General features: G+C 48.7%; 1 protein-coding gene across 1 annotated transcript in view; it reads left to right on the forward strand.

Moving 5' to 3' along the window:
- Positions 1–23,961, forward strand: part of DNAH9 (dynein axonemal heavy chain 9) — a 312,417-nt gene that overhangs the window by 128,030 nt on the left and 160,426 nt on the right. The window contains exons 32-38 of the mRNA XM_040630049.1: positions 3,348–3,558; positions 9,607–9,734; positions 11,218–11,326; positions 12,477–12,624; positions 15,992–16,166; positions 20,430–20,603; positions 21,092–21,299. Coding sequence (XP_040485983.1) covers positions 3,348–3,558; positions 9,607–9,734; positions 11,218–11,326; positions 12,477–12,624; positions 15,992–16,166; positions 20,430–20,603; positions 21,092–21,299 — 1,153 coding nt within the window. The remainder of the gene's footprint in view (positions 1–3,347; positions 3,559–9,606; positions 9,735–11,217; positions 11,327–12,476; positions 12,625–15,991; positions 16,167–20,429; positions 20,604–21,091; positions 21,300–23,961) is intronic.

Consider the following 23,961-nt stretch of genomic DNA (forward strand, 5'->3'; position numbering starts at 1 on the left):
AAAAAAAAATAAAAATAAAAAAATTTTTTTAAAAATGGATACATTCAAAGCAAGACTGGATCAAGAAGATGGAAGTTCTTAGGTGTTTTATTAAACTTCTCTGTTATGGGGCCTGAGGCATATGTCTTTTATTTTAACAAAGAAAACAGGGAATGCAGTTCAGAACACCAAGAGAAAAGAGTCATGGCCCAAATATTTTTTTAGGTAAACATAAGCTGATATCGATCAACCTATGAAGCGTAAGGAAGGAGTATCCATCTGACCTTGGGTCGATGCTGAGAACATCCTCTTTCAAGTCATGGCACTAGGCCCAGGGAGAACACTATAGCAGGCCACACATGTCCTCTGTAGGGAAAAATCTCTACAGCCGTAAGAACGTAAGCCGCGATGGGTCTCCAACCCTTAAACAATCACAGAAAATAAAGAAGGTCTACATACAAGGCCAGAACAGAATATAAATATTATCAAACATAGCAATGTAAAGGTATAACGTGTCTGGCAGAAGACAGGAGAGAGAAAGATGAAGGATAGGGATGCTTATATGTTTACCTTGCGCAAGATACTGTCGAAAGTTGATGGATTCGTAATCGGCAGAGAATAGAAATAACTCCCTGGTCAGTTGATAAATGGATAAACAGCGTGAGATCTCCCTACACAATGGGCTTTTATTCAGCTATAAGGAGGAACGACGTGCGGATACAGGCTACAGCACAGATGAGCCTTGAAGCGTTTTGAGTGAAAGAGACCATTCACAAAATCCCTGCATACTTTTCTAAAACTATTTACGGGACATGTCCAGAAGAGTCTAATTGAATAGAGGCGTGGCACAGGGCTGAGGTAGGACTCAGGTTGGGGAGTGACCACTCATGGTGTGGTTTTTCCTTCTGGAGTTGAAGACAACGTTTTAATAGTGGTAATGATGGGACGGTTCTGTGAATAGACTCAAAACCATTGGATCAGACACTTTCGAAAGGTGAATTTTATGGTCCTTGAATTCTATCTCAATAGTGCTATTGAAATGAATGAAAAGAAGTTGATGGAACCAGAAAGTGATTTTAAGGCTTTCAGGATCAGGGAAGCAGTTAGTAGTTGTTCGTGGTGAAAAAAATCGAGGAATATAATAACAGTCTCTGTTCTGTAACCAGAGCACTGCCTCCATTTCCCTCCTCCCCTCCCTCCCCCTCCGTTTTTTAAATGCAGTGCCCTCGGGCCAGTTTCATGCTGAAAAATCCTCCAAGGCTTCCTGTTGTACTTAGAGTAAAATTCCAAGTACCAGTTCCTACCTAGCTGACCCAAGCTTACCTCTCTTATCTCATCTTATACTCGTGCCCCAACCCCTGCCTTTCTTTGCCGTTCTTTGAGCCCTCCAAGCTTGCAGCCAGAACCTTAGGATTTTTTTTTTAAGATTTTATTTGTTCATTTGAGAGAGAAAGAAAGCAGGAGTGGAGGGGAGAGGCAGAAGGAGAGGGAGAAGCAGGCTCCCCGCTGAGCAGGGAACCCAACATGAGGCTCGATCCCAGGACCCTGGGATCATGACCTGAGCTGAAGGCACACGAGAATTTTGTACTCGCATTCACTCCACGTGGAATGTCTCCCGTGGATCTTCAGGTGGCTGACTCCCTTTCATTCATATATTAGCTTCGATATCAGTCCCCACAGACCCTACCCAACGCTTCCCTCGTCCTTATCTGGGAAGACCCTTTGTTAAGTTCTTGAAGGACAAAACCAGGAGCCAGGATTTAGACTCTGCTTTGGGTGCTCTTGGGCTCTAAACCAGAAGAACCACAATAGTGTAGGATAGAGAAGAGGAAAATGTTGATGCTGTGGAAAACACAACTCAGTATCTCGGTCCGTTGTCCTGCCACGGTGGAAAGGAATCATCTCGTTCTCCAAACAGATATTCATCAGCTACTTTATATTGAGCTTAGCAGTAATGCTCTCCTCCTGATCCCTGGGTTATACAGTTCTAGAAATTTTGTTTTTAACACCTGTATCACTTACATTTTTTTTAGAACAGCGAAGTTGATTTTGATCATGTTTTAAAGTGTAGAATAAATAGGATGTATGGGGGGGAAATCTTTGCATTGTCCTACCACACCATCCATATTCCAGTACCTTACCCCATCCATTCATGCTCCTCAGCCATTAAGGGTCTTATAGTGCAAAAGATACTTGATCTACATTAAAGTTCAGTGTCTTAGCCCATGGCGTATAAGACCCTTCATGATAGGGGCCATCCAGCTTTTCCAGCCACCCTTCACGTTTTCAGCAAATATCTATTCAGTGCTTGGTATGTGCCAGATTCTCTGCTAGACAATGGAAATGAAAAGATAAGAAACCCAGTCCTGCCTGCCTTCACGGAGCAGATAATCTAAGAGGGAAAAGAGGAACCATGGCAATGGTGATGAGTACTAGGATGTAGGTATGGGACACCTGCTACAGACTAAGGGATGTGTAGGTGTGACTGGAAGAAAGCAGGAGAAAGGATAATGTCTGGACAGAAGGCACCATATCTTAAAAGGTGTAGACTCAGGAAAGAACATTATTAAGGAACCCCAGTTGTCTACCTGGAATGGGTGTGCTGGGGGAGAAGAGAGGAGAAGCTGATTTAGGCCAGGCTGCAAAAGGGCCTCGTGAGGCAGTCTAGGGATTTGGAATGTCCTCTCCAAAGCTGTGGAGAAGCCCTGAAGACAGAGTGATGGCAGTGACACGATCAGATTTTCGTTCCGGTAAGTGTGCTCCTGCAAGTGTGGAAAGGTAAGCCTGGAGGCAAGCCAGGACAAGAGTGATAAGACCTTCGGTGCTACCATGTCCTCAAGGAACTCCTAGACTCCAGGCTCATTGAACCATCTGGTCAACCACATTAGGCTCTGTCATACCACAAGCCTTCGTGCTGTTATACCTTTGCTTGCAAATGCCCCTATTCATCTTGGCAAACTCACCCCTGAAGCCCCAGTTCAAATGCCGCCTCCTCTTCGAAGTCTTCTTATTCCCTTTATCTGTACAAAATCAATTGTTTCTTCCTATCTGTCCCCATAGCACTTTATAAATAACTCGATTATAGCAATTATTGTGCTTCCCCATTAGCCTGTAAGATCATGGACCGGGGAGGGTCCTCTCTGAATCTCCCTCACCTGGTACACTCTCCAGCACTTGGTGACTAATAATTATATGGCCGAACGATGAATAAGTACGTTGCCCCACGTTTAGGACTCCTCACATCTGGAGGTGAATAACCCTTCCTCTCTTGACATCAGGTCTCCCCTCAGATACCAGCCTGGGGCACGGAAGAGCAGTTGGGATGTCAGTGAGTGACAAGTTGGTCCCTCTGGCTTGTGTCTCCCCAGGTGGTCCAGCTGGAGGAGCTCCTGGCCGTGCGACACTCCGTGTTCGTGGTGGGTAGCGCCGGCACTGGCAAGTCTCAGGTGCTGAAATCCTTGCACAAGACCTATCAGATCATGAAACGCCGCCCCGTCTGGGCTGACCTCAACCCCAAAGCAGTCACAAACGATGAACTGTTTGGCATCATCAATCCAGCCACCAGAGAATGGAAGGATGGTAAGAGCAGGATACCCCTGGGACAAAATTCCTGCTATCCTGAGCCCGGGGGCAGGCTTGAATCTACATCCAAGGGTGAACTTTAGAGGGGCGAACACCGGTCTGATCTGTTTGGAGTGGGAGAAGGAGGAAGGGAGGGAGGGAGGGAGGGAGGGAGGAAGGAAGGAAGGAAGGAAGGAAGGAAGGAAGGAAGGAAGGAAGGAAGGAAGGAAAGACAAGACCCCAATTTTGGGGTGGAGGGGAACCTCAGCCCTTGGGAGAATCTCTCTCTCCGTGCACCAGCTGCTCCTTGAGAGAGGGCACTGAAAGAGGAGAAAGCAGGGCAGACATTCTCAGCTGTGGTTCTGTGGTTGTGTAGCACAAATCAGAGTCCCTACATTGCCTGGCAGTGGATTTAAGACACGGGTAGGGTGGGAAAGCCCACAGCTCTTTCCCAAAGGGGCCGCGTGGCATGCTCTGACTTCCCACAGTGGGTACCTGTTCCTATCAGCCCCCAGGAGTGATGGGGAGACATCACTACAGACGACGGGGCTTCAGGGCCTAGCTGAAGACATCAGTCACCATTCATCTCAGACGGGTCCTAGAACCATGATCGCTTCTACAGCGATTCAGACGGTCCCAAACCCCTGTTCACTTGATGCTAACCCTAGCATCATCTTCCAAGATTTAGGAATCATTGGTAGATTCTGGAAAGGGCACTGTCACTGGGAGAGAGCTGAAAAGAAAACTCTGAGCTGATAGGCCCTCTTTCTGAAACCTACGTGGCTTCTGGAATGAGGGCCTCTCAGCTCCCTCCTCCCATCTCAGTGTCTGACTACATCAGAGTCCTACTGCCTGGATTCTAATTTAGGGCCTTCCGTCAGAGGCCTAGAATAAGGGGACTTCATGGGCAGCCTCTCTAATTTATATTTCACTCACCATTAATGAGGCTTAGCATCTTTTCCTCCATATTCGCTTTAGTAATTGGCTCTTCTGTGTGTTTATTTCCCCATATTATTTTCTTATCCATTTTTAACAGTTCTTTATATATCAGAGATACTAACCCTTTATCTATCTATGCATCACTAATGGTTTTTCCTGTCTACCGTTTGTCTACAGGCACTCTGTGGCGTATTTACCATGCACTTTTAATTTTTTTATTTTTTAAAAAAGATTTATTCATTTATTTTAGAAAGCGAGAGAGAGAGCAAGGGGGATGGGCAGAGGGAGAGGGAGAGAGAGTCCCAGGCAGATTCCATGCTGAGCGTGGAGTCCAACACTGGGTTCCATCTCACGATGACCTGAGCTGAAGCCAAGAGTCAGTCACTCAACCAACTGAGCCACCCTGGCGCCCCAACCATGCACTTTTTAAAAGAGGAAATTATGTCTGTCCATTCTCTTAGCATTTGGGATTCCTATTTAGTTTGTCACTCTTTCTCATTTTCAGCTGTAGACACAGTATCATAATTTGGTCCTGAAGATTCTTTTTACATGAACATTTCTGTTATCCATCTGGGATTTATTCTGGGGCTTAGTATGAGGCAAGGTAGAGAATCAACTTCATATTTGCTTCCGAATGTGTAATTGAATGTGCCAAGACCATTTATTAAGCAATCCATCCTTTCCCTCTGAATGTAAGCACTAGCCTGTCATATATACCGAGATCTGATTCTGGGTTTTCTGTTCTGTCCCATTCATTATTTAATCTTATATGAATGTCATTCTGCTCTATTCACAATCATTTTATAGCGTTTTAATGTCTGATGGCATAAGTTCCTCCTCAATATTCTTTTGTAATTTTCTTGGCTAGTCTCAGGCACTTTTTATTGCATATTAAATTTAAGATCATATAATTCAAACTTTAAGTTGTGTTGTAATTTTAATTAAAGCTTTATTAAAGATACAGTATTCATCAAATATGGAGACATTGAAAAAGATTTATAATCATAAATCCGTGTTCACAAAGAAAGAGAACTTCTAAGTACATGGAGGACAACTTTCTAAAAATTTTTCTGGAACCTGGGAAAAATAGAAATATGGTGGATATTAGTACTCTACTTTTTTCAAGATTGGACAGATCCGATAGAAAAAATAAGCATAGTCAGAGGAATTGAGAAATACGTCATCAAACTCAATAGCACACCTTGTTCTAGAACTTTGCATCTTAGAAGTAGAAAATATTCCTTTCTTGGTACATTCATGGAACATTTACACAAATTTGAAGTTTAGTTGGGCACAGAAGAAACTGTAAGGAATTCAAAAATATTGATTTACAGGCCACAATTTCTGATAATAATGCAATAGATGGAGAAATGGACAGTAAGAAAATGACCAAAAATAATTTTACTGCTTGCAAATCCAGAGATGCTCACAGGGCAGCTGGGTGGCTCAGTTAGTTAGTGGTCCGATTCTTGATCTCAGCTCAGGTGTCGACCACAGGGTCTTGAGTTCAAACCCTGCGTTGGGCTCCAGGCTGGGTGGGGAGCCTACTTAAAAAATTAATTAATTAATTTTAAAAAAGAGATTTTCACTTAACCCCTGGATGAAAGAAAAAAAAATATTTTGCATTCCCTTTTGGAAACAATAAAAAGAACATACAAAAACCAAGGGGGGGCATGCCTAAGATCAATAAAGAACTCAGAATTCTTATTTTTGGAGATGGGCTAGAAATGAAGGAAGTCAGTATCCATCCTAAGAAATTATTCAGAGTGGTAAACTGAACCTGAAGAAAATTGGGAAGAAGAAACTTAATAAGGATAAAGTCTGAAATAATGGGAAGGAACCAAAAAAAAAAAAAGGAAGGATAAAACATAAATATGGGTTCCTTCTAAAGACCAGTAAGTCCATTGTGAGCAAGACTGATGGGGGAAGAAGAGTAAAAGTATATCCGATTACGAATCAGAAGCTGTAACAGCAGATAAAGATTAAGATGGAAGAGATCACTTAATTATTTGATACATTTTGGAAAACTAGGAGAAATAAAAGCGATCCTTTGTAAAATATAAGATCAACAAAATTTACTTAGTGGGAATCAGAAAATGCTATCCCGATCAAAATACCGAGGACATTTTTCAAAGAACTGGAACAAATAGTCCTTAAATTTGTATGGAACCAGAAAAGGCCCCGAATCTCCAAGGAACTGTTGAAAAGGAAAAACAAAGCTGGGGGCATCACAATGCCAGATTTCGAGCTGTACTACAAAGCTGTGATCACAAAGACAGCATGGTACTGGCACAAAAACAGACACATAGACCAATGGAACAGAATAGAGAACCCAGAAATGGACCCTCAGCTCTTTGGGCAACTAATCTTTGATAAAGCAGGAAAAAACATCTGGTGGAAAAAAGAGTCTCTTCAACAAATGGTGCTGGAAAAATTGGACAGCTACATGCAAAAGAATGAAACTTGACCACTCTCTCACACCATACACAAAAATAAACTCCAAATGGATGAAAGACCTCGATGTGAGACAGGAATCCATCAAAATTCTAGAGGAGAACATAGGCAGCACCCTCTACGACATCGGTCAAAGCAACCTTTTTCATGACACATCTCCAAAGGCAAGAGAAACAAAAGATAAAATGAACTTACGGGACTTCATCAAGATAAAAAGCTTCTGCACAGCCAAGGAAACAGTCAAAAAAAACTAAGAGGCAGCCCACAGAATGGGAGAATATATTTGCAAATGACACTACAGATAAAGGACTGGTATCCAAGATCTACAAAGAACTTCTCAAACTCAACACACGAGAAACAAACAAATAAAAAAATGGGCAGAAGATATGAAGACACTTTTCCAATGAAGACATACAAATGGCTAACAGACACATGAAAAAATGTTCAAACTCATTAGCCATCAGGGAAATTCAAATCAAAACCACACTGAGATACCACCTTACACCAGTTAGAATGACAAAAATAGACAAGGCAAGAAACAACAATTGTTGGAGAGGATGTGGAGAAAGGGGTTCCCTCCTACATTGTTGGTGGGAATGCAAGTTGGTACAGCCACTCTGGAAAACAGTGTGGAGGTCCCTTAAAAAGTTAAAAATTGAGCTACCCTATGACCCAGCCATTGCACTAATGGGTGTTTACCCCAAAGATACAGACATAGTGAAGAGAAGGGCCATATGCACCCCAATGTTCATAGCAGCATTGTCCACAATAGCTAAATCGTGGAAGGAGCCGAGATGCCCTTCAACAGATGACTGGATTAAGAAGTTGTGGTTCATATATACAGTGGAATATTACGCAGCTCTCAGAAAGAACGAATTCTCAACATTTGCTGCAACATGGACGGCACTGGAGGAGATAATGCTTAGTGAAATAAGTCAAGCAGAGAAAGACAACTATCATATGATTTCTCTCATCTATGGAACATAAGAACTAGGAAGATCGGTAGGGGAAGAAAGGGATAAAGAAAGGGGGGGTAATCAGAAGGGGGAATGAAACATGAGAGACTATGGACTCTGAGAAACAAACTGAGGGCCTCAGAGGGGAGGGGGGTGGGGGAATGGGATAGGCCGGTGATGGGTAGTAAGGAGGGCACGTATTGCATGGTGCACTGGGTGTTATACACAACTAATGAATCATCGAACTTTACATCGGAAACCGGGGATGTACTGTATGGTGACTAACATAATATAAAAAAAATCATTAAAAAAAGAAAACTAGTGAAAGGGACAATTTAAAAACAGCAAAAAAAAAAAAAAGTTTGAAAATGGTAAAAAAAAAAAAAAATACACCTCTCCATTCTTTTTGTGAAACCAGAATAATCTTGATATCACCTTTATGTAGAATCAAAAAAGAGCCCAATTTCACTTAATAATATAAATTCAGAAATCCCGAATAATATTACCAAGTAGATCCCATCTCTGTATTAATAAAAACGAAAATAAATAGACTGACTAGGATCTACTCTAAGAATGTAAGAATAGATTTATTTTTTTTTAAGTTTTCATGTAAAGCTTTGAAAAATTAGAGGAAATCACATGCTCAAAGGTAGGTGCTAAAAACTGAGGAGTTATTCCTAATTTAAAAATTCCAAGTAAAATAGGAATAGATAGAAATCCCTTAAATATAATAAATCTAAATCTTTATTTAAAAAAAATATTTAGCTAAAGCCCAAAGGCGGGGAAAAGCATTCTGAATGATGAGAAACTAAAGCCATTTCTGTTAAAATCAGGAATAAGTCAGGGGGAGCCGCTACCAACATTATTATTCAGGACTGTTTGGTGTGGGATTCTAGAAAATGCAGTAAGACAAGAAAAACAGAATACACGGTGTAAGAGGAAAGGAAAAAAAAATTATAATTTTGCTGCTTATACAACTTTATACCTCGAAAATTCAGGAGACATTTTGGAAAAAAATCACTAAAATTAATATTAAAATTTATTAACTGAGCATAAAATAAGTACACAGAATTTGGTACCTACATATGAGCAATAGCCAACTAAAAAAGGGAAATACAGAAAAATACCCAATTCCCATTAGCAGCAAAACTATGAAATGTTTAGGAATACTTTTAGCCAGAGATACATTGAAAACACTGTAAAAGTTTATTAAGGAACATAAAGTAATATTTGAATAAATGAAAAGGCATATCATATCATCGATTGGGAAAGCTTCATGTCATAAAAATCAATCCTGTCCAAATTAAGATCTAAATCTCATGTAGAGCCAATCAGAATCACATTGGGAGCCTCCCTCTGAGCGTGGGCTGCCATCACAAAGGATGAAATCCTACCTAAAAAGGTTTTCTGTAAATCCATCATGTCCCAGTTGCCTGTTGAAATGATTCTCCAGGTCCCTCATCACCTAAGCCAGTACCATCAAATTTTGTGGCCATTTTGCTGGTGTTCTTCTTAAAAGAGTCAGAGGGAGACGCAGAGACAGTACGACCTTGGCTCTCGCTACCCGATTTCGACAGAGCAAAATACAAATCCAGTTCTGACCTGTCTTTTCCGTTTCCACCTTCTTCTGGCTGTCGTAGCTAAGAGGGAAAGGCTGTCTCATGAGAAAGAGCATTGATGATGAGACGGTTGGTAAGCGATTCGTGGTTCCTTTTAGGACTCTTCTCTTCCATCATGCGGGAGCTAGCCAACATCACCCATGACGGGCCCAAGTGGATCCTACTGGATGGCGACATAGATCCGATGTGGATCGAGTCTCTGAACACCGTCATGGACGATAACAAGGTACTGAGGGGGAAGGGAGACGCCCAGGCCATCCCTCATCACCTAGGAAGCCAGTCTCCCAGGCGCATTTGGAAGTCTCAGTCCCACACGAGGGCTGGCCCCAAGTAAGGAGTTGCTTGAAGACCTGTGTTTTTATTTTTGTCCCCAGCTTGATTGAGATATAGTTAACAGACCACATTGCATAAGTCTAAGGCGTGTGGTGTGCTGACTTGACATATGTGTAAGTTGTAAAATGACACGGTAAGGCTAGTTAACAACGTCATCATGTAACTATCGTGCATGTGGGCGCAGTCACTGCGTTTTTAGCGTTGTCGTAACTGTCTTCAGAACCATCTGCACAGAGGTGGATTGACTCTTCAGAGCTGGCAGGAAGCTTAAGTCACCTGTTGAACTCTTTCTCCTTGAGTTTTTCCTTTTTTATAAATGAGGACACCAAGGCTCAGAAACATTCTGAGCCCATCGGCCATCCTCAACGGTGACAAACCACTATCCGTGGAGAGTCTTTTATTGGTTGTAAATGGTGGAAATCGACACCAATAAAGTGGCCGCTAACCTGGTAGCTATTCCTGAATTTATTTACTGAATTTATCAGTAAAGCACGTCCCGATTCGAAGTGTTACGGTGGTTTCAGCATTGACAGAATCATTAAGCTAAGTGTGCGCCCTCCCAGAGGGACCTGCTTTACTGATCTCTTATGGAAGCGCCGCAGGCATGCAGTGTTCCGTGAGTTTCCTACACACGGCATAGTGACCGGACAACCCCCCGGGTTAGGTGCTGCTCACCACGAGGGGAGCTACCATCTGCCGCCATATATGCTACGACAAAACCATTGACCGTAGTCCCTATGCTGTGCCTTCCATCCCCATGACTTACTCATTCCATAGCTGCGAGCCCCGTACCTCCCACTCCCCTTCACCCATGTTCCCGAGAGGGACTACTTTTTTTTTTTTTTTAAGATTTTATTTATTTATTCCAGAGAGGGGGAGAGGGAGGAGGAGCAGAGGGAGAGGGTCAAGCAGACTCCGCACCAAGCCCAGAGCCCGACGTGGGGCCCGCTCCCAGGACCCCGAGATCATGACCTGAGCCAAAACCAAGAGTCGGATGCCCAACTGACTGAGCCACCCAGGCGCCCCCGGAGAGAGTACTTTAAAAGAAACAGGACTATGAAACCTGAACACTTTTTCAAAATAATCTTGTCATTCCAATATGGTCTGGCTCATTCGAATCACTGACCTCCACTTAACACTTTTTAGAGAACTTCTTTTTTGATTCATTGCACACACAGGGATGGAGGTGGAGGGGCTCCAGGAAAAGAGACAGAGGATTCCTGCAGAAAATTTGGAAAATACTTGCAATCATAATGAAGAAAATAGTCATCCTTAATCCCTACCAGGAGTAATCAGCCGAATCCAGACCCCCACCCCACGCTGGCCATGTGCGGGTCTCCCTCTTTCCTACCTGGCGTGTCCCTCCCTGTGTCCAGGTGCTGACCCTGGCGAGCAACGAGAGGATCCCCCTGAACCCCACGATGAGGCTCCTCTTCGAGATCAGCCACCTGCGGACGGCGACACCGGCAACGGTCTCCAGAGCAGGTATGACCCAACAAGGGAGAAAAGCCAGCAGGCTGCTCACTTGGAAGCAGGTGCCTCTGGCCCCACACAGGGTGTGGTTGGCTCTGAAAGAAGCACCAAACAGGAGCCAGACCTCGATCACGTGGACCTCTGGCCTGCTTCTCAGCCCCAATCTGTGTCCATGAGGGTGAGCAAGTGCTCTGAGGCCAAGGCCATGGGATTTTCTTAATTCATTGATGGGGAGGGGAAGGCGCCTGAGCTAGACTGCTGTCCTCTGCACAGAAGTGCCTCGGCTGAGGCTACTTTCAGGCCAGTTCCTGCCTCCCACGTCAGTGGAGATGGCCAAGCACTGCGCTTCTCACGCAGCCTGGTGAGAGATGACAAGTGTATACTTTACTTACCTCCGATGCCACCGCCAAATCGATTGGCACAGCCCAGAGCATCAGGAGAGCGGGTTTGGGCTCCACGGTAACGTCACATTCCCTTTTGAGGACCAGCTCAGGCTGGTAGCACAGGCCCGGAGATTTCTGTATTCATTCCTTTGGGCTGCCATAACAGGCCACCATGGCTTTGAAGATAACAGACATGTGTCATTGCCTCACAGTTCTGGAAGGCAGGTCCCCGACATCAAGCTGTCAGCCCCGCATCTTCCAGCCTAGGCTGGTGGCCCCGTGACTCCAACCTCCAGCTCCTTAGTCATGTGGCCTTCTACTCCGTGTGCCTCTCACCTCTTCTGTCTCATACAAGGAACACCTGTCAACATCCCACCCAGACAATCTGGACGATCTCATCATGAGATCCTTAATCCCATCTGCAAGGGAAGGTCCTTTTGCCGAATAAGGTCACATTCGCAGGCTCCCGCAATTAAGACAGGGACATATCCTTTTAGGGGCCACCATGACAAGGATGGGTGATGACAGCCTTCTTTCCTCCCGAGCCTAGACTTGGCCACACGATCCTTCTCAACCCTGTTGGCCATCAGCTGTGATCAGCCAGCTGGAGCTGGTCCCGACAGCAAACCCACTCACCCTCTCAAACCAAGGCCAGCTCTCTGTTCCTTCTGAGTCCTGTCTTCTGTACATTTTCTACCCAGAGAAAGTAACTCCCTGGGGGTGAGAATTCTACTGGCATCTGTGGGGACTTCGCTGAGCAGAATTCTCTGTGTCCCCAGGAATCCTCTACATCAACCCGGCAGACCTGGGGTGGAGCCCTCCGGTGAGCAGCTGGATTGACCGGAGGGAGATCCAGACAGAGAGAGCCAACCTGACCATTCTGTTTGACAAGTATCTCCCCACCTGCCTGGACATACTCAGAACCAGGTAGGCCAGGCAGTGAGAAGGTAAGGATTTAAAGCCGTGGCGAAGAGCCTATCGGCTCACACCTGATATCCCGCTGATGTTCTGTCCTGTCCCTGAAGCCAGATGTCCCCAGGCCTTCCCCTCTGGGCCTGGCCCACGTTGCAATGGCCACGGGATGCCTCTAGTCTGCTCAGGCAAGAAGCATGGTGAGTGAGGAGGAAGAAGACACAAAGTGACTCTCGTGTGTGCACGCGGGTGTATCCAGAGCCTGTGGGTTGTACTATGAGGCGACAATCCTGAGATCTTTCACGCTGCGGGGCACACAGCTGGCCCCCTTACAAACGATGCGCACGCCAGGTCAGCAGACTTAGAGGGGATGAGGACACGTGTCAGTGGTAAACGGGACCCACTTCCTGTTGCTGGCTGGGTATGCCCACCGCCCAGATCATGCAGGACCCGAGATAACGCGTCATTCCACCGTCCTGCCCCCGTGGACGCTGCCAGTTCACTTCGCCTCTTACGGGTTTGCAAAAGTCAAAGCAGTAAGCGCTGACCGCTTACCCCGTAATTAGGAGATTAAGTGCTCTTACCTGGGAGGATACTTCTTACAGCAGAGCATTGCCGGTGCCTGCAGAGGGAGGTTCGAGGTCTGGCATCTGCTTCTGTTTTATCCCTTCTTGCCAGCGCACCTGCCCTTCCCGAGTCAGGCAGCCAGCCTCGTGGGTCAGCCAGGTCGGTGCTGGGGAGGTGACATGACTCAGGGATCCCCTGGTTCCCGAACCTTCACCAGGGTCGGGTCAGGATGACGTTTCTGGGAAATGCAGGCTGCCGATCAGAACGGTCCCTGTCTCGTGTTCATCGGTCTGTCGCTCATGGGGCGGAGCAGAGCTCACAAGCACGGAGGTGCGGGCCGCGGGAGGCCCGGGCACTGTCCTGGCCAAGAATTATTCTCCCGATCTGCCACATTTTCTGAAACCCCCGAAAAGCCTCCAGCCTCTGTGGCCTGTGGGCTCTTCATGGCCTTGGGACCTAAGGAAATAAAGCCGCTTGGGCAGCAAGGTGAGGTCGGGAAGTGGGCACGAGGGCTCAGGGGTGCAGGCAGGCCAGGGAGTTAAAATGCCACGGGAAGGGAAGGGTTTTGGGAAATAACGAGCGTCACCCCTGTCCTTTGTCATTTGCTGGGACACTCGTCCAGTAGAGCTTCTTGCTAAACGTGAGGCCATTTCCCACTCTGGGCGTTTAGGACAAGAGATGCCAAACTCTTATTTATGCATGTGAGGGTGAGTGTGAGCGTGTGTGTGTGTGTGTGTGTGTGTGTGAGCGTGCGTGTGCACCAGCCTCTGCACCAAGCTTTGGAGGTGCTGAGTGCAGTCTGTCCAGAGCCAGCTTCCCCGCAATGTCTGAACTCCGTGGCCATCCAGGACGAAACACGTCCGCAGTTTATGGTGCCCACATGGGGTGGTACTGAATGCTCACGAATTTCCTAAGAGAGCAGAGCATCCACGGACAAGGGGCTGAGGTTCTGTGCGGTGCCCTGGGCACCACGGCTTTCAGTAACAAGGCACGGGCTTCAAACTTGGACATCCCTTGTGTGCAGTGGGGCTTTGTAAGGCCGGCTTTCTGGGGCCCTGGGGCCTACAGAGCTGTGGGATGTTCGCACATAATGATTTTTATATTGAACAAGCCGGCCTCCTAAGGGGCGGGATTATAAAGCAACTTGAGTTCGTCTCCCACTGCTCCTTCAAAAACCATTTTATGTGGCTGGTCCTCCTCCCGCCCCTGGATGAAATCTAGGTCACCATTGATGAGTTTTCTGGTCATTCTGCAGTTATTCGGAGGCACGTGATCGCTTTTGGTGACACACACGTGAAAACTTGAAAAAGCAAACTCCATTTACAAGGAAAGCTTCTGCCCCTGCCCCTGGCTCAGGCCTTCCTCCTGCTCTCCACCGGCAGTGGAAGAGGAGTCTTTGACATCTTTTCTCCTTACTCCTCTGCCCCACTCCCCCCACACCAGCTGTAGCTTCTGCCCTCTTGGGGTCAAAGGGGGACGGAGAGAAGAGTAAAGGCAGGAAAGGTCTTAATGGCTGGAACCAGCATGGTCCGAGTTACCCTAAGTGTGGCAGATGTCAAATCAGACTCTTTCTTGAAGATTCTTGGCCCCTCCGCCATCACTGGAGACCTCCCATATACCTTTCTTTGAAGCAAGAAATGCCTCTCCACCAGCCAGTCATGTACGGCTCTTCCCACAAAGCCCTCCGGCAGCCCTTAGCTCGTGGACCACACCTGGATTCCAGGAAATGCTCACCCCTCTTTGCTTTGATGAACTGGGGTATAGGCTGCCCCAGCAAGCCACCTCTCCATACTCCACTGTGAGATAAGCAGGTGTCCTGGGGTTTCCCAGGACTGGTCCTTTGCCCCTCGGAGCAGCCACGCATCCCCTTTCCCCAGCTCTGTGCCCAGCCTGCACCTGCTTTCCCTGTGAGTTCTCGTCCAAGCCCCAAATGCTAACTTCTCTCCCCTCCAGCATCTCCCACTTTGATCCTCTCTACCCCCGAGAAGACCAGAGGCCCCCCACGGTTGTCTCCCACTTTGATCCTCTCTACCCCCGAGAAGACCAGAGGCCCCCCACGGTTGTGCACGTGCATGTGTGCGTGCACGTGGGGGGATGAGAGTGTGTAAGCACATGGGTGTGTGTGTGTGCACGTGCATGTGTGCGTGCATGTGGGGGGATGAGAGTGTGTGTGTGCACATGGGGGGACGAGAGCGCTTGCATGTGTGACACCCCTCTGCACATCTCTCGTCACCCGCCTTTCAGGCAAGACCTCCAAATCCAATATAAACAGGACGCAAACCAGACCAGGGCAGCGTGAGGGGTATTTGCAGAAGACGAACTCCAATCAAGGAGATCACGAGTGTGTAAAATGAGCACCTGTCTGGGCCCGCTCTGCTCCCCGCCAGCAAGACTCCGGTTCCAAAGAACATGTTCTCCGTGTGTTTGAATTGAGGGACCTTCTCTGCGCTGAAGGACCAACCTCAGCCCCGCACCCACCTGACTCTTGAGGAAGTCATGAGGGAGTGACGCTGAGATTTTACCCCATTATGTCACAGTGGCCTACGCCCCCCTGAGGACTGAGAGGGGCACTTGGTGTTCAGAGAAGGGAAGAGCAGACAGGGAGGGTACCAGAGGGAAAGGCGACGAGAAAGAACCTTCTCAGGGCACTCTGGGCCCTTCCAGGCGAGGAGCCGATGAGAGCGAAGGCTTACGTAGCCGCACGCAATCCCAAAGAACCCGACGGGTCACAGGTCGCCAAAACCAAGCAGGTTCCAGCAGGCCTCCGGGATAGAAAATCCACTGTCCGACAGCATATCTGGCTCTCTCTCCACAGATTTAAGAAGATCATTCCAATCCCAGAGCAGAGCATGGTCCAGACGCTGTGCCACCTTCTCGAATGTCTCCTGACCGAGGAGGACGTCCCCGCGGACTGCCCCAAGGAAACCTACGAGCTGTACTTTGTGTTTGCTGCCATCTGGGCTTTCGGTGGAGCAATGGTCCAGGATCAGGTAAGAGGTCGTGCTGTGGTTGACACGCACGTGTAAGCCGACAATGGCGAAAACCCATCTTCCAGCAAAGATTTGGAAGGGAGGACAGCTAGATGGCAGAATTAGCGTGAAGGCATCAGACTATTTTGTTATCCATCCGTTGCTCTGCTAAAGACATCAGCCCCCAGAGAAGGGCCTCTTGGAGCAGGACAGATGAGCTCGGGCTATGTTTTGAGCTATTGCTTTTGGAGTCGGTAATGTATCCCGATTTCTCGGAGAGTTGTGGTGTTTTGGAACAAACGGAAGTATAGGTCCACTACTTTGCAAGTGACGTGTGTTTGATAGATGGTTGCTGCTGTATCGCAGAAGCTTTAGAGGGAGAAATCCCTTTAGCATCCCAGAGCAAGCACAGACAACCCCACGCCAGGCCAGAGTTAACCAGCACGTGTCCATTCCCCGAAACACCGAGCTGGCCACAGAAGCACGGGCCAAAGGGTAATGGACTTCTAGGGGTGGGAAACCAAATCACTGTTCGTATCATGGTATTGGCTGCTGTAGCCTCAGGTATGGGGGTAAGGATGTTGGCTCGAAATATCTTGCCATCCTATTCCCTAACCCTTCTACTATCCCCGTGCTTTTTCTTTTCTTTTCTTTTTTCTAAAGTTTTTATGAATTTATTAGCGCGAGCACGAGCTGGGGTGGGGGGCCTAGGGAGACGGAGTAGCATGGAACCCAAAGTGGGCCTTGATCACAGGACCCAAAGGCAGACACTTAACCTACTGAGCCATCCAGGTGCCCCTCCCCAGACTTTTTTCTTGGCTTAGTTTCCTCCAGATAAAAAGTTCTTTATCTGGAAACATCATACTCAGGGTTAGACAAGCCAGCCTTGGACCGCCGACTCCAACAATCAGGCACTGTCACCTAGGGGCTGAGGGCACGGACTCTGGATTCGAATCCTAACTTTGCCACTTAGTATCTGGGGGACGTAGGGCAAATCGCTTCAACTCTGTCCACCTTCCTGCCTGCCTGCCTATGAAGGCAATGAGAGTGCTGACAGCAGGTCCAGTTTCTAGGGCGCTTGTAAGGGTTACAGGAAGGGATACTGTTCTGACCATCCAAGACCAATCCATGCAAAGCTCTTAAAATCATGTTGGTGCACATACGAGCTATTAGCAGTCATCTCGTACCAGAAATACTTGGTTTCATAGCAAGTATCTGGATCCCCCTCTCATCACAGGGGATCAAACCAAGCCGCGGTGAGTGGAGAGTTAGGGTGTACTCTTTCTGGTCTGGGTTGACTGGGGGCTCTTTCGAGGAGCGAGGTAGAAAGTTTCAGCCTCCCAGGGCAAAGCCATGTTCTAGAATCCAAAATGGTGGTGAGCCGGGAGAATGAATTTCGAAAGAACAATTAATTTCTTGTCCGATTTCACAGGCCTTGGGTGTGAGCATCCATCCTACCTCCCTTCCCTCCCTGACATGCTCTTCGGTGCTCCACACTCAGAAAGCAGCTCTCGCAAGCTCCTGGGACATGTACCTCTCCCCACGTCCGGAGCCAGAGCCAGATGCTGGGCGGGGGGATGCCCACATTGGAAGTGAGGCGTCTGAGAATTTCATGCTGCCTCTCGCAGTCTTTGGAGCTTCTCCGTGGACTGTTTCATTGACAGGTGTCCGTTCCCCCTTTGAGGCAAGGAACCCAGCAGGATGGACGAGACCTCACTGAGATACCGAGATCCAGAAGGCAAAGGTTACTGCTTTCCATCAAACGCACGTCCTGACCTTTCGGCAGCTCGCGTGTCCGAGCGCAGCCACTGCTGGGCTTCTCCCCCATGTTGGTGCTTAGCAGGTAGCGCGGGGTCAGGATGAAGACACCTGGTCCATTTTTCTCTCGCGGGCTACATTTACATCCACTCAACTCGTTTTAAAAGCCCGGGAGAAAGCCTCCCTCCAGGCGGCCTGGGCCGCGGAGCACTTGGAGCTGTAGGCAGCCGTGCTAGCCCATGGGGAGAGGACAAGGGAGAAAGCTTTTAGCAGCAGGGAAGGCCCGAGACCCCGACACAAGCTGCATTCAGGCCAAACACCGGAAATGGTGCCATGAGTAGAAAAATGGGAAGCCGGCCAGAATACTCACATCAGGAACGGCGGGGGTGCTGGTGTTTGGAAAGCTGTCGTTAAAGCAAAGGAGAAATTGGACTTGCAGCCCATCCCCGAGTAGAAGCTCCAAAAGAAGGAGGTTCTCACTAAAAGCTTTGCTGGGACGCCAGGAAATGGTCTCTCGGAAGCAACCTCGTGTCTCAGCACCAGCTCGGGGGACCAGACGCCTGCGTCCAACCCCCAGCGCCTCCACGTGCTTCTAGAGGCTGTCCTTTTGAGTTGTTGTCTTTTCGTATGTCAAATAGGAACCCTTCGTGGCAGCCAGGGCCACTTGGGGCGTGGGGAGCATCAGATGAGGTAGCATTACAACCCAGACTCTTGTGTAGTATGCAGACGTGCCTCAGTGTCGTCAAGTTCAAAGGGCGGGGGAGGGGGGGGCACAGGACTGTCCAAATCCATAGGCGATGGGAGTGTCCGAAGGGGCCTCTTCATGAAGAGACACCCAAAGAGCTGAACCGAGAAAGAGCTGCTGGCTGACTCAGCAGAGGTGACCTTGTCTTTAGTGTCCCGTTATAGTGGAGGGGAGGTCAAGTGCAGGATGCTGGGGAGGAGCCGATGCTGGCACAGCCCACCCGGTGGTGTGGCTGGTTCACTGACCAAGGAGCTCAGGGTGGAATTGGAGGTGGGGAAAGGAGAAGATCCACCCAGCCTCCTCTTTTTCTAAAGGTGGCCTCTGCCTCGGATCTTCCATAGTAATCTAGAACCAGGTTTTTTATAGGAAGTTAAAAGTCTTGCAGGATTTTATCCATGAGCTAAAAATGGGGTTTTTTCCAAGACTTCTGATGGCAGAGCCCCATATTGAGAAGATAGAGCACCCCCTCCATCCGTAGTCAGATCAGAAGAAGGACCGCAAACAAATCTGTCCTATTGCGGCTTGTTTCTGTCCTCATTCTGAAGCAAAAGAATTGTTTAAAAGGCACTCAAAAAAAAAAAAAAAAACTGAAAAATAATAAAGCAAAAGAATTCAATCCTACTTACCCAGTAGGCAGCAGAATGAGGAGTTCCATTTCCTGCAAGTCCAGATTCACTGCCACGCACCCAGCTTCAAATTCCATCTTTGTCCTGCCCTCCAGAACATTTCCTAAAATGCCCAATCCAGGGGCGCCTGGGTGGCTCAGTCAGTGAAGCGTCGGCCTTCGGCTCAGGTCATAATCCCAAGGTCCTGGGATCGAGCCCCGCATCGGGCTCCCTGCTCAGCGGGGAGTCTGCTTCTCCCTCTCCCTCTGCCCCTCCCTCCACTCATGCTTGCTCTGTCTCTCTGTCTCTCTAATAAATAAATAAAATCTTTTTAAAAAATGCCCAATCTAGGTCTCTTTTAGGTTTTCCTTTCTGGGGTTTTTCCTAGGTCTGTCTGTTCAAAGAACAGGCTTATTGCCAGTAGTAAGCAGGTATGTTATGGGGGGGGCGTATGGGTGTGCACGCATGTGCATACGTGTTGCGTGTTTCGGCTTGGACACAGTGAGATCATTTGAGTCCCCGGAGGCCCAGCCCTGTCCTGAGGGGCTCGTGATCTCATACGTATGCACATAAATTATATGTCTCTACGTATTCCTTCCGTCAGACCAGTATAGCTTTGTCTCTGCTGCTCCTACATTTTAGAAATTTTAGCTCTCACAAGGACCTTAGAAGTCCTCTTTTCTGGGATGCTCATTTTATAGATGAAGGAGCTGAGGCTCTTCTCACTCCACCCCCCCGTGCCCCCAGACATTATTCACTCCATCCCTGCCCACCACCCTGAAACCGCTAAGTCTCGGCCGTCTGGGACGACGGGGGTCCGACTATCTCTTCAGGAGTTCTTGGCCAGGTTTGCCCATTTTGTGGACCTGGGCTCCCACTCTCCTGTTCTTACACCCCCTCACCGCACCCCGCGAGGACTCACAGATGCACAGTGCCCGGGCGGCTCAGCCACGGGGTGAAGCGGTGTTGCACGCACCTGCTCAGGGCTGGCCCCGGCCCCGCTGTGCCTCGTCGGGGCTGATCCTGGGGGAAGCAACATCCTTCCCAGAGAAGCCGCTCCGTCGGGCAAAGCATTTCACGTTCCCCAGCCTGACCTCCTGCCTGAAGCCAGGGCAGCCTGCCCAGGCGTCGGAAGCTCTGGAGAGCCTCGCCCCCTGACCCGCTTTGTGTTGGCAGCTCGTGGACTACCGGGCGGAGTTCAGCAAGTGGTGGCTGACGGAGTTCAAGACGGTCAAGTTCCCCTCCCAGGGAACCATCTTTGACTACTACATAGACCCAGCGACCAAGAAATTCGAGCCTTGGTCCAAGCTCATCCCCCAGTTTGAATTTGACCCCGAGATGCCTCTGCAGGTGAGTGTGGCCGAGTGACCAAGGACGTACGGTTGCACCGAGGATCTTCAGTGGCTCCCGTGGCAGCCCCTTGTCACTCCCCCAGCGTTTGAGCCTTGCAGGAACTAGTCTTCCCCAGCTGCACGCTTTCCAAGAGGAAATCCCAGGTGCAAGGAAACCACAGACCCCCCCCCCAAAGACTGGGGAACTTGATTACCAGTCTCCACCGGCATCCTAGGGGGGCAGAGCGGGGAGATGGCAGGGCAGAAGGTTCCCAAACCCAATAGGGAAGCTGCAGGGAGGCGGACAGAGCTGGAGAGGAGGAGGGGGTGCTCTCCACCCAGAGAATGAGGTTAGGAATGGTCTTAGTGTTCACGTGAAGGAAGACACTCCTGCCCGAGGTAGCGAGCCAGCTCCGCTATGCCATCTCTGAAATGCTCCAGAACGTTTTCGCCAGGCACCTGGTTCCCCCACCGGCCCCTGGCGCGCTCATCGGGCTCTCACTGCAGGCTTGTGTGGTGCACACGAGCGAGACCATCCGCGTGTGCTACTTCCTGGAGCGGCTCGTGGAGCGGCGGCGGCCGGTCATGCTGGTGGGGACCGCGGGCACGGGCAAGTCGGTGCTGGTGGGGACCAAGCTGGCCAGCCTCGACGCGGAGGAGTACCTGGTAAAGAACGTCCCGTTCAACTACTACACCACGTCCGCGATGCTGCAAGGTAAGGGCCCGCAGCGCGTGTGGTGGGGGCACGGGGGGGGGGGGTCTCAGTGGCCACGTGCCCTGTCGTGGAAATGCAGCAAAGCATAGGGCACTTGTGCGGCCTGCCTTGCCCCGTGCCCGCACTCCCCTCTCGCCTCTCCCTGCCTTTCTCCTCCGCAGCACCTCTGTTCCACTCCTCCAGCACCCTTCGCCCCGTATCTCTTCTCCTCCTGTCTCCTGCCTTCCTCCCGGGCCTCTCACACCCCTCCCGGGCCAGGAGTTCAGCACAGAACAGCACTCAGTACCTTGATGCCAGAGAAAGCCGACCCCCAGTGAAGGATAGCCACAGGCTTGTAGAAGCGTCTCTAGCGATCATTGCCTTCACCCTTCCTGTCTCACAGATAGGGAAACTGAGGCTTGGGTGACAGTACGCGATCACCCAAGGTCACCATCAAGCGGCAAGGCTGGTGGGTGCATCCAGTCTTCTGGGCGTGCTGTTCACTGGGAGGTGACATGCTGGGCTCCCGAGTGGACTCGGGTCCTCCAGGTAGGGCCTCAGGGTCAGAGGCTCCTTGAAAAAGGAGTTTCCCCCTTGCCAGTCACTTTCTCCTAGACCCTTGCTACCTGTAGGGTCTCCTTGTATACAGAAACGCTCATCGCATGACCCTAGAAGCAGCTTCCTTTGCAAGAGGTGCCCAAGCAGGGCACAGCAGCTCCCCCTTCACGGCGTTTCCACTTCCCAGATACCATAAACAAAAGTAAAGGGCACAGATGATGGTAGAACGAGGTAAAATTATTGAGATGAGTTTTGAGTATCTTTACCTCGGTTTTCAAGATAACTAGTTGTAAGTTTATTGAATTTATTGTTGAAATAATGAATGTGTTTAATAATCCAGCTGGCAAAACTCCCTCAGTCGTAATACTCAGCTCTCGAGGCAACTCCAGGGAACCACTAGCTGCCTCCTTATTCCAGGGGACCTCAGCCGCCATTGTGGCACGCCCTGTCACCAGCCACGTGACCAGCGCCCAGCGGTGGTCTTAAGCAGACTTCACATGGCTGGCTGGCTCACTTGCCTGAACACTGTTTGCTGTATCCACCAGCGCCTCTTGTTCACGGGAGGGTAGGACTCTGCACATGTGTAAGCCTCGAGTCCAATGACCAATCAGATGATCAGCCCTCCCCATTCACTCCGATTCTCAGCAGCTTACAACTATGCTAGTATCAGCAGCTGGCATTTATCAGACATTCACCAAGTACGCGTCAGGCACCAACCCGAGATTGGAATTTTACATGTTTTTAAATCATTTAATCCCATCCAGCCCCGTGAAGTAAGCCCTTGTATCATCCCCATGTATAGATAAGAACATCAAGGCACAGAGAAGTTACATAAGCCACCCTAGCCACACAGTAAGTGACGGAGCCGGGGTTTGAACCCAGACAGTCGACTTCTAAGCCTGTGCTCTTAACCATGAGGTTAATACTGCCTCCCTGGCAAGAAAATACTTTGAAAACAGCAATAAATGTTTGCTATTAGTGCCGTTATCATAAGTGGGAGCATTCGAGTACTCCGGAGGAGTTGTTTTCTGGAATCCTATTATGAGGATTCTTAATGTAAAAGAAATACTTTAAATGGAGAATAAAAACTTATAATCGAGGAAAAGGAGATGAGCTGCCTGCATTGCCCAGACCTCTCTCTCTTAATCTGGGCCTCTAACCTGGAGGATTTCCCTCTCTTCTCCCGTTGGAACACAGAGAAGTATTCAAAAGCATCCGACTGCTGTCCGATAGACCCAGGATAAGACTGGCTCCTTACTGGCGCTGGACACAACATTTCTGCGTCCTCTGAATTCCCCAGTGGCCTCTTGGTCCCATCCACCCTCCACACTAGGGATGGATGAAGCGGGGGTCTCTAACCTCACCCATCCAGAAGCAACTAGGAACTGGGGAGTCACCCAGAGCCCCAGGGGAGCCAGCGTAAACACCACAGAGTCCACGCAGCAGAGCCCATACCCTTGACTCTGAAAACAAAAAAAAATGCTAAGTTCCCTTTACTAGGAACCTCCTGCCTCTGTAAAGTCCAAACAACTTTATTTCTTTGGTTTCTTAGCCTAAAACATTTTAGAAGCAACAAAATGGCAGGAGTAAGGGTGCCCGTGACACTTAGAAAAGGGGGAGACATAAAGTTGATATCCAAGAGGAAACAGAAAATTTCAAGACGGAGATACAAGAACTCCGAGGGTAGCTGCTCTGACCTGGACAAGAGGCAGATTCCCCCACCTACATCCTGACCCCGGCCCTCTTTTTGCTTCTTTTTGCAGCTGGGTGTTTTCATTGCTGGTCGTGCTTAAGACCCTGTGTAATTACAAAAAAGATCGAACGTGTCGTGAAGCAGTCTGCTTCAAAGGGCAGGTAGTACACCGAGACAGCTGTGCAGAATGTGCATTTTTAACGGCTCTGTAGTGGCAAACGGTGGGAAGTAGCCTAATTACCTGTGTGACGGAATGCTAAGCATTATTACAAAGAATGACGACATTCTGTATGAACGGAGTTGAAACTCTGTCCACAGCTTTGTTGCAGGAGAAAAGCAAGACACAGAGCAGAATATATGGTATGCTCCAAAATGAGTCGTGTTTAAAAAGAGATAGAAAGATGAACAAGGAGCGCCTGGGTGGCTCAGTTG

Source organism: Ursus maritimus, unplaced genomic scaffold (assembly GCF_017311325.1).
Source record: "Ursus maritimus isolate PB19 unplaced genomic scaffold, ASM1731132v1 scaffold_14, whole genome shotgun sequence".
Lineage (NCBI taxonomy): Eukaryota > Metazoa > Chordata > Mammalia > Carnivora > Ursidae > Ursus > Ursus maritimus.